General features: G+C 56.3%; 1 protein-coding gene across 1 annotated transcript; it reads left to right on the plus strand.

Moving 5' to 3' along the window:
• The first annotated feature begins 3,398 nt into the window (after positions 1–3,398).
• On the plus strand, positions 3,399–13,341 carry LOC126036262 (uncharacterized). The gene is made up of 7 exons (XM_049795794.1): positions 3,399–3,510; positions 9,365–9,607; positions 10,182–10,472; positions 10,825–10,922; positions 11,189–11,381; positions 13,013–13,084; positions 13,223–13,341. Exons 1-7 carry the CDS (start codon positions 3,399–3,401, stop codon positions 13,339–13,341), a joined length of 1,128 nt encoding a protein of 375 aa, XP_049651751.1.
• Positions 13,342–14,139: the final 798 nt, after the last annotated feature.

The following is a 14,139-nucleotide window of genomic DNA, read 5'->3' on the forward strand; positions in this document are numbered from 1 at the left end:
GCCTCTGGGCTCTGGCAGCGCAGGCTGCAGCCCTGGCTGAGGCAGATGCTGTGTCCTGGAGAGGAGGCAGCAGCGTGTGGGGAGCCAGACCCCCAGATCACACGGAATCGTGCGCTGGTGCTGTGCAGGGAGCAGACCCCTGCCTGGCCAGCTGGGGGCTGGATCTGACTGGGTTACCCTCCCCAGGCCTGATCCTGACCCTGTGGGATGACATCCCAGCCTGGCCTCAGCCCACCACCATCGCCATGGCTGTGTCTGATGAGCTATAGGTATGCCCCACACCAGGCTCCCTCAACGACAGGTATGGAGTAGGGATGGAGATAAGCCCCAGATATATTTCTGTTATTTGTGAGGTCTGACGCAGGAATAGAATTTACTGCAGGGGAACATGGTTGGATATAGTAGCACATACAGTGCTTTCCACAAAGCCAGATCGTCAGAAGCCACGGCTGCTTCTCCTTCCCTTGTGGCTTTACGGATGGTTTTGAGCCCTCAACGTTCTTCCCTATCAGCAGTAAAACTGATTGTAAATTTGTTGTGGTTTAACTCCAGCCAGCAACTAAGTACCACGCAGCCGCTCACTCACTTCCCCCATCCAGTGGAATGGGGGAGGAACTTGGGAAAAAAGGTAAAACTTCTGGGTTGAGATAAGAACGATTTAATAGAGCAGAAAAGAAGAAATTATAATGATAATGATAACACTAATAAAATTACAACAGTAGTAATAAAAGGATTGGAATGTACAAATGATGCACAGGGCAATAGCTCACCACCCGCCGACCGACACCCCGCCAGTCCCCGAGCAGCGATTCCCTGCCCCCAACCCCCTTCCCAGTTCCTAAATTAGATGGGACATCACATGGTATGGAATACACCGTTGGCCAGTTTGGGTCAGGTGCCTTGGTTGTGTCCTGTGCCAACTTCTTGTGCCACGGCTGGCCATGAGAAGCTGAAAAGTCCTTGACTATAGTCTAAACAATACTGAGCAACAACTGAAAACATCAGTGTTATCAACATTCTTCCCATGCTGAACTCAAAACATAGCACTGTACCAGCTACTAGGAAGACAGTTAACTCTATCCCAGCTGAAACCAGGACAAAATTGAAGGTGGTTTAGGTTTTTCTCTCTTCAGTCTGAAGGTCTGAGTCGTGTTAGTTCATTGACAATTGAACTGGACCTTCAGGGAACAGCCCATCAATGATGCTTACAGTGATCAAATCAACAGCCTTGGGGCCTCAGCCCCATTGATAGGAAGGTATGTGACTGGCTGGCTTTATTAAGTGCAAAAGTGTACACATCCACTGCACACTACAGCAGGAAATCTGTATAAGAAAGCATCTAAGATGTGTTGAGATGGTTCTGTGAGACTTAGTGCTGCTGCAAGGGCTACAGTGGTGTACACAGAATATGCATAGCCTACACGTGATGTGTTCTTGGAAGTACAGCAAGTGGTCTCATGAAGCTGAAGCTCATCACCTCCTGTTGATCATGCCATGCTGAGTTTGGATTCATGAGTTGCTCTGTGGCTTGACAGTCCCTTGGAAACCTTCTCTCATTTGAACTTTGCTATGTGGTTCCCAGTGAAGTAAGGCATCATCACTTGAACTAGCAGCTCTAATGTTAGACTGTGTAAGAGCTAGGCACATGGCTGAGTCTGCTGGCTTTCAGTAGTTTTTCACCATTTTTCCAGTGCATGCTATACACCAATACAACAAATCTCAAAAAATGGTAGATTTCTAAGGGGGAAGAGGCCAAACACAAATTGCTAGGCCACAGTGCATTTCAGGATAGGGGTAAAGAAAATAAATACTCGCATCAGCTGCAATAGGAAACTTCTTGCACCACAAGTGCATTTTTGAAGCTTGTCTGTTTTCTTTCACTGTTTTTGCTTCTTCCATATAGCAAAGAGAGGCAGTGAGAGTGTCTACATCCAACACTGGGATTTTATGAGGACATCACCAAGTGAGTGCTGGCTGTGGCCGTTCTCCTGGGTGCTTGCACCTTTGCTGGCTGCACAGGAACAAAAAAAGCCTGGTTCCCAAAGGCCAGGGAACAGCCAAGGAAACAGGAGGACATGACTTAGTGCTGTTGCTCCTCCTGCTGCAAGCTTGCTAGAAGACTTTACCCCATTAATCTAACAACAGCTGTATGTGAGACAGCTGGACTTGATATACTGATGTTCCTGAATGGATCTTAGGAGAGACCTAGCTTCCAGAAACCAGTCAGTGCTGCTGCTCTCCTGGGGTAAGGCAGATAGATACACCAGGCACTGTCCTGTGGTGTTGAGGATGGTGGTTCCTGGGAAAGGATTTGTCATGGAGCTCTGGGCCAGCTGGTCCCAGAGGGTGGTGATAAGCACCCTGGGTGACAGCACCCACTCCCAGCACACTGATTGTGTTGGACCATAGAGGAATCATACTTCTCTGTCCAGGGCGACAGAGAGAGGGAGGCCATATAAACCACAAAGTTGAAAGAGGAGCTGCCCAGGAGAGCTGCAACAGTGCAGGGAGCCAGGACTCATGGAAGCTTGAGGCCATGCAACAGTATGTGAGCTGGAAAGAGAAGAGCTCAGAGAAGAGCTTGGCAGTGGTGTCTTCAGGGACAGGAGACTGGGGCAATGTGAATGAGCCAGCCTTGGAGTTATGGCCCAAAACGAGGAGTGCCTGGGGAATTCTCTCCCATACCCAAAGACCCTGCCTGGCCTAGCCAAGGACAGGAATAGATCTTCTCCATCCAACTCCAGGAAGACCCCCCTTACCCCCAGTACTGTGTGCGCTGCCCAAGTCGAGGCACTTCACATCCTAGAAGGCACTGAGAAAGTGGAGCTCAGAGCAGGGTAGCAGGAAAGGTTTGGAGAAGGGAAATGAGCCATATGTGGCTTGTTCAGGAGCTTGTCAGATCTGGAAGGTCTATTGGTGGGATTCAACAGCAAGATTGTTTCAGCTGGGTCAGTTCAAGGTAATAAGTAGAGAGTTTTCAAGGCAAAAGTGATGCATGATGAGAGTACCCTTGGGTGGGCATGTGAACCAGGGCTGTTTTCCTCAACATCCGCCCCTGGATCTGGAGGAAGAGAGGTGGGAGGCAGACCCGAGAAGGTTTTGGGGGTGTTTGTGGGAGCAGGGCTATGGGGTCCTGCAATAGCTGGCAGAAAGGCTGGACCAAGGTACCCAGGAGACCCCAGACTGAGCCTGGACCCACTTACCTGCGGGCAGATGGGCAAGGAGCAGCCCTGTGGCTAGTGGGATGCTCTCTTTCCAAAGAGGAAGCTTCTTGCACTACATGTGATTTCCGTACATGGCTGTTTCATTTCTGTGTCTGCACAGCTCCAGTGCTGGGTTACGCATGTACCTTTCCTAAGTGGCTCAGACTGAGTTCTGCCTAGGGACTTCATGCCAGCATGGCCCTGCGAGGGCTGGCTCTGGCCTTTCTCCTGGTGCTTGCCCCTCTGCTGCTTGTGTGGGGACAGAAGGACGCTGGTCCCAAGAACCAGGAGGGGGCCAAGGAAACAGGTAAGAGTGGGTTGCACCTCTCTCCTACAGAAAAGGTTTTGCTACTCTTCTACCTATATATTTGCTACATGGCTTTACCCTGCTCAGCCCACAGCAGCTGTGTTGGGAAGGGCTGAGGCTAGTGTTTGCATCAGTCCTGAGACACTTGGGCATCCATTGGGATGTGGTGGGGCAAAGGTCTGTTTGGAGATGGAGGGTGGCAAATGTCAGTGTGCTGGGAAAGCCTCCGTGAGCATGGGAGCTGCAGTGTCCCTCTGGTGAGTGGGTAGTGTCCCTGGGGGCAGGAGGTGGCTGATTCCTGTTACGTCGTGGACAGATGAAGCCGGGGCAATGAGAGCAGTGGTGGCCTTCCTGGGGCAATCCAGGCAGCATTTGTATCGCAGGGGAAGGTCGTGATGGTGTTCAGCAAAGACGGGGTGAGCTGTGAGGTGAATCCCTGTGCTAGCTGGGATGCCTGCTCTCTCCTGTAATCCCTAGGGTTGGGGGAACTGTAGTTTGGTGGGATTGTTCTTTAACAGCGTTGCTCTGCTCTTTCTCCATGCCAGGAGGGCTAGGGGCACCTCCTGGGTCTCTGCTGGGTTCTTCCTACAGAGAATGTGGGCTTCCCTACAGAGACTGTGTGCTGTGCCCTGGGGTTGCCAGTAGCTGTTGAGGTCCCCATGGGCACAGCAGGAGGGGCTGCTCTTTGCACCCGGGGGCTTGCAGTCCTGAGGCGTGAGTCATTCTCTCTGCAGGGAAATGGGAGCAGAAGTGGCTTGCCAAGTCATTGGATGGGTCATGAGTCATGTCACCCATCCCTGGTGGCTGGAGGGATGCTGCCCTTCCAGCAATGGGCACCCCTCAGCTATCCAGGGCAGGATGGACCCTGTTCCCCTTGACTCAGCAGCAGCTCTTGGCCCTTCCTCCTGTTCCTCACAGCCCATCCCTGGGAAGTCCTGTCCATAGTCATGGCTCTCCCTCCTTGGCCTGAGGAGTACCAGGTAGAGGAGGGTGTGATGGGCTCAGTAGAGGCATTGGCTCTGAGTGGCTGGGGAAGATTTCTTGGTTCTCTGTCTGAAGAAGACGTGTGGGCACCAAACTGAGCTTCTGACCGTTATCCTCTATTGTGCCACTGGCATCTGCAGCATTGAAGGCGGCCATTGGAGTCTGGATTACGGGTAGCCCAGCAGAGCTGTAGGCAGAGGCAGAGCTTGCCTCCTCCTGTACTGAGAGGAAAGCTCTGGTGCCAAGCCAAGGGCCCACAAGGGCTTTTGCTGCAGTCGGTTCTCTTCAAGTGTCATCAAGGAATCATGTCTGCCATAGATGCGTGCTTTTTTCACCTTCTCTTTGTGTCTTGTGTCATTGCTGTTCAGGAATAGCCATGAACATCTGAATGACCCACATGCATTTTCTAGACCAGACCTAGACAACAAAGGCTTGCATAACTTGCTGACAGTGCTTTTGGCCCAGTTTTGCTCACCTTCCTCTCTGCACTGAGGTCTGCATGAGACAGCCTTGTGTTCCCATTGCCCCCCTTGCTATGTCCCCTCTTGTGCCTTGGCCTTGCCAGCTGTTTCCTCACTGGCTCTTCTTGTCGACTTCTACTCCCCTAAGAGTGCAACCTGCTTGTCACTGTGTCCTCTTGCATTGCAGGTCATCGTCAGCCTCCTGACTGAGCCAGGCTGTGCTCTTAGTGCATCCTCTGTCCTCCTTCTGTGTAAGGGTGTTGCTCCCTCACCTTTTGGATTGTAGAGCATCTTAGGGACAGCCAGCCTTTGGGATCTGATTCCTGACAAGTACCAATAGGAAAGAAATGTTCCTTCCCACAGGTGAAAATCTGCTCTTTGAAGCGTGGTTCATTTTCCCGCAGCAGAGGGATGTCCTCCCTGCTAGCTGGTATCCTTGTTCAAATGTTTGGTGCTGGGCAGGTACCCTGGACTCTGCTGGGGTGGGAAGGATCCTGGATGTCACCTTGGGGCAGGAGTGTGAGGGCATGTACGCTACTTCAGGGTGATTTAATGACGGGAGGGGGGAAGGTACATGCCAGGGATGCCTAACAAGGCTCGGATTGAGTGAAGGGTTTCAAGTCTGTCAAGGCTTTTGGCTGTCACAGTGAAGTGTGTGATCTGAGGGCACTGTGAGGGATCCAGCTGTGGGGGAAGAAGAAGTTTCCTATCTGCACAACACACATGGTCTCAAAGGATGGGGCTGGTAGCCACTGTCCTTTGTGGTGGAGGGCCAGGGTGCAGGGTTGAGATGATGATGTGAGAACCCACTACCAGATAAGGGAAGTGTGGTGATGCCCCTGTTCCAGTGGAAGGGAGTGCAGCCCCATGAGTGCTGGCTGGCACGTAGTGGGAAGTTGTAGAGATGCACGTAGATGAAGAGAGGTGTTTCATCCTAATTTAGGGGAGGCCACCTCCCACCCTGATGCCTCCTAATGGACTCAGTTTGCACTGGGTGAGCAAGCCTGGGTGACACATCTACCAGGGCAGGACAGGGCCAGCTCATTTTGGATTAAGTGCACAGAAAAGGCTGGGTGCATGGAGTGGGGTGAGAGCTTTGTAGTCACTGCTGTGAATGTAGATGTGAAGGTCTGAGGCTAGGCTGTTGGTGCCGGCAGCTGGCTTGTGAGCACAACTCTGGAGGGTGAGCAATGGCAGCAGAGGGCCACTGGGTCTGGTGCACTCCCACAGCCCCTGTCTCTGGGGAAGAGAGTGCAGGAGAGAGCAGCATCCACTGGGCTGCTGGATCCTGCTGGCTGGGATCCCTCCGCAGCATGTGAGTGGGCAGCAGGGCCTGCAGGTAACCCTCCTGCGCTGCACCTGAGGGTGCAAGGAGGGTTAATGTACCTGGGGTCTGGGGCCTCATCTGGGAGGTGCTCATCTCTGCCAGCCCTCTGAAGTGAGGGGGACCAGCACCCCTCTGGACAGGGCCTCCTCACCCCCGAGGATGCTGCCGGAGCCCAGTGATGCTCAGGGCTCTCGCTCCTGTCCGTCGCACACAGGGAGACGTAAAGCTCCCTCTGACTGGGAGCCCAAGCTGCAGTTTCCCCCAGACCAGAGCAGCCATGCCTTGAACAATTTGGGGCAGCTGAGCTGTGCTGGGGAGTATGTGCCATCGGTCCCCCAGCTCAGATGCATCTCCAGTGGGACCCAGAACTCGTGGAATGGGACTGCCACCTGCAAGGGTAAGCACAGCCCCGCATCACCCTGACCCTGGGGTCCTGAGCTGGTGGCAGACCCTCCGTGACATGGTCGTGCTTCAGCCCTACCTGGGTGACAGTCCCGGATCAGGAGACCTGGACGCCTTGGCTTTCCCCCTGTCCTGGCAGTGCCGGGGCACTTTTTGTCTCGGCGCCTTGCTGCTGTAAGCCCTGTGCCTTCAAACAGTGCCTGGGCATATGGCCGAGGTGGTGGGAGTGGAAGGACCTCTGTGTGAAGGCTAGGGAGGAGCCCAGTCCCTGGTCAGCCTTACCCAAATGGAGCCTGAGTGGGAAAGCCTACACCTCTGTAGGGATGGATGGGACTGCTCTTGGGGTGGCCTGCTGCCACCCTTAACTCTGCTCTAGGCTGCAAGAGAGGGATTTGCAGTCGAAAGTGGCAACCAAAGGAGCTGGACGGTGTCAAACTCAGGGCAGTAGACCCCACAGCAGGCACCTTCCCATCCTGCTTACACCCGCTCCTTCTCCTCTGTGCAGAGAGATGCCAGCAGCCCCAGTGGGACTCGAGGCTCCACTTTACCCCAGAGCAGAGGTTTTACAGGTTCAATGAAGAGGTGACACTGAGCTGCTTTGTGGAGGACCCTCCTCCCCTTGCTGTGATCAGATGTGCAAATGGGATGTCTCCAGGTTGGAAGGATGCCTGGGAGGTGAAGGACATTCAGGGAACATGGCATGTGGTGGCAGAGAGCCTGACCTGCACCACAGGTAAGTGGGAGAGCAGTAGGTCTCCCCTGCTACATGCACTTCTCCCCAAGGAGGGACCCTGGGCATCCTGCCGTATCTGTGAGACACCTTGGCCACAGCTCAGAGATGGGCCCCAGCTGGGAGCCGCCTCCAAGGTGGGGAGGGACAGAAGCCTTCAGTGTGGGGCCGGTTTTCTCACTGTCCCTGCGTCTCCTCCCAGTCTATTCCTGAGTTGCAGGTCGGAGGAGGCCAGATCCTGCCCCTCAATTCACCTCTCTCCCAGTGTCCTATATCACCACTTTGCCCAGGCACAAGCTCCTTTCCTGCACCTGGGGGCCCTTGGGTTTCCTCGTGGTGTTGAACGCTGACACCACAGTCAGTCATGGCAAAGCCTCGGTCCCCCTCCTGCCTGAGCATCCCTTGTCCCCGAGAAGGACTCTCACACTTTCTGCCTGACAGGAACATGCCCAAAACCCCAGTGGGATGAAAGACTTTGGTTTCCATCAAACAAAAAAAATTACCGACTGAATGAAGAACTGACACTGACCTGCCCTGGAGATCTCAAGCCATCCTTCCCCAAGGTCAAGTGTGCAAGGGAATTTCTGCAAGTGAGTTCTGGGGAACCAGTCTATGGAGATGCCTGGTGGGGCAGGAACAGCACAGGTGCCTGGACGCACATTGTGAAGGCTGTAGAGTGCATTGGTAAGTGAGGCGGCTGCAGCTCTCCCATGCCCCCTCTCTATCTTCACCCTCCATAGCCAGTCATGACGTTGTCCAGCTGAGCTGCAGGCACGCCACAGTCCCTCCTTGGTGCTGTGTTGCCCCTGCAAACTGTTGAAGAGGACAGCCCAGCCAGGGGACGAGAGACAAGGTAGTGCCAGCCAGGCAAGCCAGCAGCTCCTGCAGTCTTTCCTGAGCACGCCAAGCGTGGGGTCCTGCAGATGGGTGCCAGGGCCTGGGGCCGGATCCGGGGCCGGCACCGAGGTGCCCACGGAGGTGCCCTGCTCCTTGCTGCGCCTGCAGGTGCCACCATGGAGTGCACAGCTCTGCTTGTCCCCGTCTGCCCGTGTAGGTGAGGGACCCTGGGGACATCTGCAGCCCCAGGAGTTGGAGTGGAGGCGATGGAAGGGAGTCCTGAGTGCCCGGGGCTGGGTCAGCCCTTGGCGTTGGGACTGGAGGCTGTGGGGGGTGCACCAGGGGGAAGAGCAATGTCCTCCCTCAGGTGATGGGCATGCGGGGCTGCCCTGGGCAGGGACAGACCTGTGCAAGTGTGGGGCTGGCCGTCCACGGGCAGCCTGGTGCTCAGGGGAGGCGGGCAGGGAGAGACGATGTGGGAACCTCCCCGCTTGAGGCTGTGGGAGATGGCTATGAGTGTCCACGGACACGGGATGGATGGGAGAGGTTGATGGATGAGTGATCATTCACACTTTGGGTACACAAGGAGAGCCCGCTCCAAACACACATTGCCTACAGGTAACGTCCTGGCAGATGGACATGTCACCATCCCTCTGGATGCATTTGGCTGGATGGATTACAGGGGACTTCTCTCCCACCACCCACCTCTGACCCAGCCTGTCACCTCCCACTCCAACTAACACCCACTTTCACCTCTGCCAGAAACTTGCCAGAGGCCATCGTGGGACCAAAGACTCCAGCTGGCACCAGACCAGGAGAATTACAAGAAGAACGAGGAAGTGAGGCTGAGCTGTCCCAAGGATTTCCAGCCATCCTTCACCGAAATCAAATGTTCAGGCAAAGTTCAGCCCATCAGTTATGGGAATCCTGTATACAGTGACCCGTGGCTGGGAAGGGACATCACGGGTGATTGGATCCGCATTCAGTCCAGTGTGGAGTGCATCGGTAAGAAAGGCATCAGGATCTCTCCTGGATGCCTGCTCTACTCCAAACTGAATGATTGCTGAAATCCCACCACCCACCCCAACTAACCCCCACTTTCACCTCTGCCAGAAACTTGCCAGAGGCCGTCGTGGGACCGAAGACTCCAGCTGGCACCAGACCAGGAGAATTACAAGAAGAACGAGGAAGTGAGGCTGATCTGTCCCGAGGGTTTCCAGCCATCCTTCACCGAAATCAAATGTTCAGGCAAAGTTCAGCCCATCAGTTATGGGAATCCTGTATACAGTGACCCGTGGCTGGGAAGGGACATCACGGGTGATTGGATCCGCATTCGGTCCAGTGTGCAGTGCATCGGTAAGGGAGGCATCAGGCACAGGATGGTCCTTTGCAGGGTCAGGATGCTGGGAATGTGTCTGGGTGAGAGTCAGCATGGGAAGGTCATGGTTTTCCCTTGGGGCCCGTGCTGTGATGTTTGATAACTGTGGAAGCAGCTCCTGTAAGGCCAGGATGAAATGTGTCCCATTGTGCTCTCCCATGGCACCGAAGGATGATTGCAGCCACACGCCTCAGAGGGTGTGAGAGCAGAAGGACCACTTTGTTGCTCCTCGTGAGCTGTGATGTAGCCCAGCTGGGGGGGACACTGTCCTGCGCTTCCCTCTATTCCAGCCTGCCACGTCCTGATGTTTGAATGAACGGGGGCAGTTGTCTCGCTGGTGGAATTATCCCAGAAGGTCACATCCAGCTTCCAAGAGTACCACGACCCCAAACTCCTCCTGCTCCCCTACCAGAGAGCTGGAGTGACCAGTTTCAGCCTCTCGCTTTGCCTCCCACCCGGCTGGTGGGGAGCAGGGCTGTCGGACTGCAACACCCTTGCAAGGCTGGGAGGGGAAGGGAAGGGGGTGACCCTCTTGCAATGTTTCCTTCACAGATGTCCTCCAGGTTGTCCCTGGGACCTTGGAGGTTTCCAGCACCAGCATCAAACTGAACTGGACCTGCAGGCTCCCTGATGCCTGCCAGCAGGTTCGGGCCAGGTGCCGGCTGGAAGAGCATTCCTCCCTCTCCTGTGAGGCTGAGGAGGTGAAGGGAGAGGAGACGCTCCATGGCCAGGAGGGAACATTTACCTGCCCCCCTCTGCAGCCCTTCACTGTCTACAGTGTCACCATCTCACTGCTGCCCAGCACGATCCTTTTCACACGGCTTCTCAGAACAAAGGAAACGGGTATGTTTACATGAAATGTAAAGGTGCCTTTTGCCCGGCAGCTCAGCCGGAGCATCCACTCCCTGCAGTGGTGGTCCTGGGATCAGGGCTGATGGGATCCTGTGGGGCGCTGGGGAAGGGGATGTGCAGGGCCCTGGAGCAGAGCACGCCCCCTCCTCGCTCTCTCCCCCTCCTCACCACACCACTGCTGCTCCTGCTGCTGCTGAAGCACATGCGGCCTTTGTGGGGGATAAACCCTGCTTGGGGGTCCCTTGGCGGGCTGTCCCCTGGTCCAGAAGCTGCCTGCACCCTGCTCTGGGCTCAGGCCCTCCTCGCCGTGCCCGTGCGTGACCCCGTCCTCCTGTGGTTCCAGTGCCGGACAAACCGGAGAAGCTGCGGCTGGATCCCAGCACAGGGTCCCTCAGGTGGAAGGCGCTGCCCTCCTGCAAGGGGGAGATCATCGGATACCAGGTACCAGGGGACCGCAGGCTGCCCGTGGTCTCCCTCGCCTCGCCAGGCCCCCCTCTGCCTGGAGCTCTGTGCAGGCAGCCTGGGAGAGAAGTGTGAGCCGTCCTCAGCCAGCGCCCACCAACTCTATAGTGCTGGAGGTTCTGGTGGGGTGAGGTCCCCTCCTGTCTGCAGCCATCAGCAGCAGGAGCCCCTCTCTGCTGTGCCTCTCCCTGACTATGTGCAGGAGGTCGGTGCTGCTCCCCACCAGCTCCCTGTCCTTCCTCTAGCTGAACATCACGGCCAGGAGAGCACACGATGGCAGCTTCCTTGAATTCAATCAGGTGTTGGTGAACCAGTCTGCCACTCAGTACACGCCGCCTCATCAGACACCTGGAAGCAAGTACACAGTGACAGTGCAGGGCTTGACGGCAGCTGGTGCTGGGGCTGCATCACGCCTGGAATTTCGAACCTATGTCTCAGGTAAAGGTTGTTCTGCCCTAGCTCTGGCTAAGGTGGTCCCCCTGGGAGCGAGCACTGCGCCTGGAGCAGCTTCCAGAGCTTGTGTGTCCATGCACTCTGTCCCCATCAAGAGAGAGGCAGGGAGCATTGTCACCCTGAGAGCCCGACTCAAGAGTGGGCTGTGGGGCTGGATGAGTCCTGCTTCGAGGGGGTGCATTGCCTGGTCCTCAGAGCAGCTGCATTGCTCAGTCCCTGTTTGTGCATGTGAGAGCAGAGCTGGCCTCTCTACTCTTCCACTGAAGAAGATGATACCCATCCCTGCATAAGGATGCACTTGGGGCTCAAGGCCAGACAGCACTAGGGCTGCTGAGCCTGGGTCTGTGTGTCCTCTTGCTGTGTGCAGGCTCGTTGAGTGGGCTTTCACACCCTCTGGTTGCGTATGGAAGATGGGGCAAGTCCCCATGCTCCAGAACTTCCCTCTGCCCTACCCTGCCTTGCAGACATGAAGGCAGGGGAAGGCTGTGCCTCACTGCCTGTCCCTGCAGCAGCCAGGACAGCAGAGCCTGGGCACGTGTGTCTGCACCCATGCACACCCCCAGTGAATGCCAAGGTGGGGCCCATTGCTGGCGCATGGTCCAGGCTGTGGGACCCGTTCCTGACTGTGTTAGTTGCAGGGCAGCCTCTGGGTCTGTGGCCTGGGTCGGTGGTCATGGTAGTGGTGGTGGCGTTGGTGGTGGTCCCCCTGTCTGCAGGGATCCTCTGGTTTCTGCTGTCCAGGTGAGTAGGCAAGAGACTCGGAGTCACTGCTCTGCCTCATGCCATGCTGTGCAGTGGGCTGGATGGGGATGGAGATGGGGGTCCCCCAGCTGCTCCCACCCTTCTCTGGCCATGGAGGATGCAGCTGTCTGGTCCTACCATAGCTGGCTGTAGGGGTCCTGGCTGGGGCTCATAAGCATCTTCCTCAGGGCTGTGGCAGTGACCGTGTGTGCTAAGGGACCCTCTTCCTTGTTGCTATTGCTGCCGCTGCTGCTGTCCCCTGGGGTGCTGGTGGGCGATGCCTGCCAGCTCACGAGGGGCCCAGAGGGAGGGTGGGCAGAGCCCTCCATGCCTCTGCCGCTGGGTTCCATGGGGCCCTGGGCCACATCAGCCTCTCCCCCGACTCAGGACTGCCCTTTGCCTTCCCAGGAAAAAAAAGGCTTTGCCCAGGAAAGCAGAAGAGGATCATTACACAGGTGGGGTCTGCATGACAGAGACAGCTGTAAGGCTGGGTTTGGAGCTGGGAGGGAAACAGGTCTATTGCAGGAGAGCCTGTTGCCATCCTGGGGTGGCTGCAGTCAGCCCAGCTGGCTCTGGCTGACCTGCCAGAGAGGTGCGTCCCATGCCTGCTATGCCCAGCCGAGAGCATCCTCTGGCTGCCTCTTCCAGCAGCTCCTGGCTGGGGTCCCCCCGTGGTGCCAGTAAGGTTTGGGAGCTTCCCCTCGTGCTCGCCCTGCCTGGGGGAGGCATTGCCTCTGCCCAGTCCTGCTGCCCTGCTGGTGTGTGTCCCAGGGTGCCCTGCAGCCCCCAGTGCTGCTGCCTGCCCGGGTCTGCCCTGCGCCTTCTCCCACGGCTCCCGCGTCCCTCAGGCTGTTTCTGTTGTGTTGTCTGCCCAGAGCTCCGGCCCTATGAGAACTCAGATAATTACTGCGTGATCAAGGGGACTTTTCTGGCAGAGGAAGATGCAGGTAGGACACGGAGTGCCCTGCCTGTGTTCCCTGACGTGGCAGAGAGCGGGTGGAGAGCGGCAGCTCTGGTGACGTGAGCTGCCCGCGCTGCCGAGGGCACGCAGCAGCCTCTGCCCTGGGTGTCCTTTGTCTCTGCAGGTAAAGGCGGCCGGGCTGGAGAGATGTTGCCCCAGCTCTTGCCTGTTCTGGAGTCCTCAGGAGACAGTCAGAGCAGTGAGGGAAAGAAGATGGGTCGGATGTCCAACACTCGGTGCTGATGGCACTTCCCATAGTCCCTTCTCGAGGCCTGGTGTTCCCAGGCTGGAAGCAGGACCTCATATAGCTTGTGCTGGGTTATTGCTCCCCCTCAAACTTCCTCCCTCATCAAGCTCCAGCATCTTTTGTCACAGAGCAGGAGCAGCCCAAGGCTTGTGCCAGTAAGGATGTGTTCTGGTAGTCCTCCAGTGCTCTGGCAAAGCCATCTCACCCTCATTCTGGTGCCTGCAAGTGCCCTCTGAGACTGAAGCAGCTTGCTGGGTCCCAACCTCTCTTTCCCCACGCCATATCCCCATGTCCATCTAGACCCCAGCCTCTGCTTGAGTTTGGCCCAACTGCACTGCCCTTGCAGTTGTGCTGCTGTGTCCTACCAACCAATAAATTGTTCTGGTGTGCAGGGGCTGCCTGCCCCATGACAGCTCCCACCTTGTCGTGGTTCCTCCCTGTTTTGTGTGTGAAAGCCATGTCCCTATGAATCATCATGGAGGAGCTCGGACTAGGCTTTTCCAGCCCCCAACAACCCTGAGGAAGCATGCCTGAGAAACTGCGTGCTCCCAGAGCCAGGCTTCGGGTTGCTACTTTCCTTCCTCCCCATCCTACAAGTAGCATGGTCTCAACTAGGCGTAGCTGGACCTCTGTGTTGGTCTGTGACCCCCTCCATGGGTGTTGGTGCTCATTTCCCATTTTGTAAGTTGCAGCTGTCCCTGGCCCTCTTGGGAAATCCCCATCCTGCAGCCTTTGGGATCTGCTTAATCTCGGCTGCTGTTGTCACCCCAGTGCAGCCGCCAGCAGCCACTGTC

Source organism: Accipiter gentilis, chromosome Z (assembly GCF_929443795.1).
Source record: "Accipiter gentilis chromosome Z, bAccGen1.1, whole genome shotgun sequence".
Classification (NCBI taxonomy): Eukaryota; Metazoa; Chordata; class Aves; order Accipitriformes; family Accipitridae; genus Astur; species Astur gentilis.

Coding starts and splice junctions, on each gene's coding strand:
- LOC126036262 (XM_049795794.1), top strand. CDS start 3,399: ATGGCCCTGCGAGGGCTGGCTCTGGCCTTTCTCCTGGTGCTTGCCCCT. Junction 10,473..10,824: donor TCTCAGAACAAAGGAAACGG/GTATGTTTACAT, acceptor CTGTGGTTCCAG/TGCCGGACAAACCGGAGAAG. Junction 11,382..13,012: donor ATTTCGAACCTATGTCTCAG/GTAAAGGTTGTT, acceptor TTGTCTGCCCAG/AGCTCCGGCCCTATGAGAAC.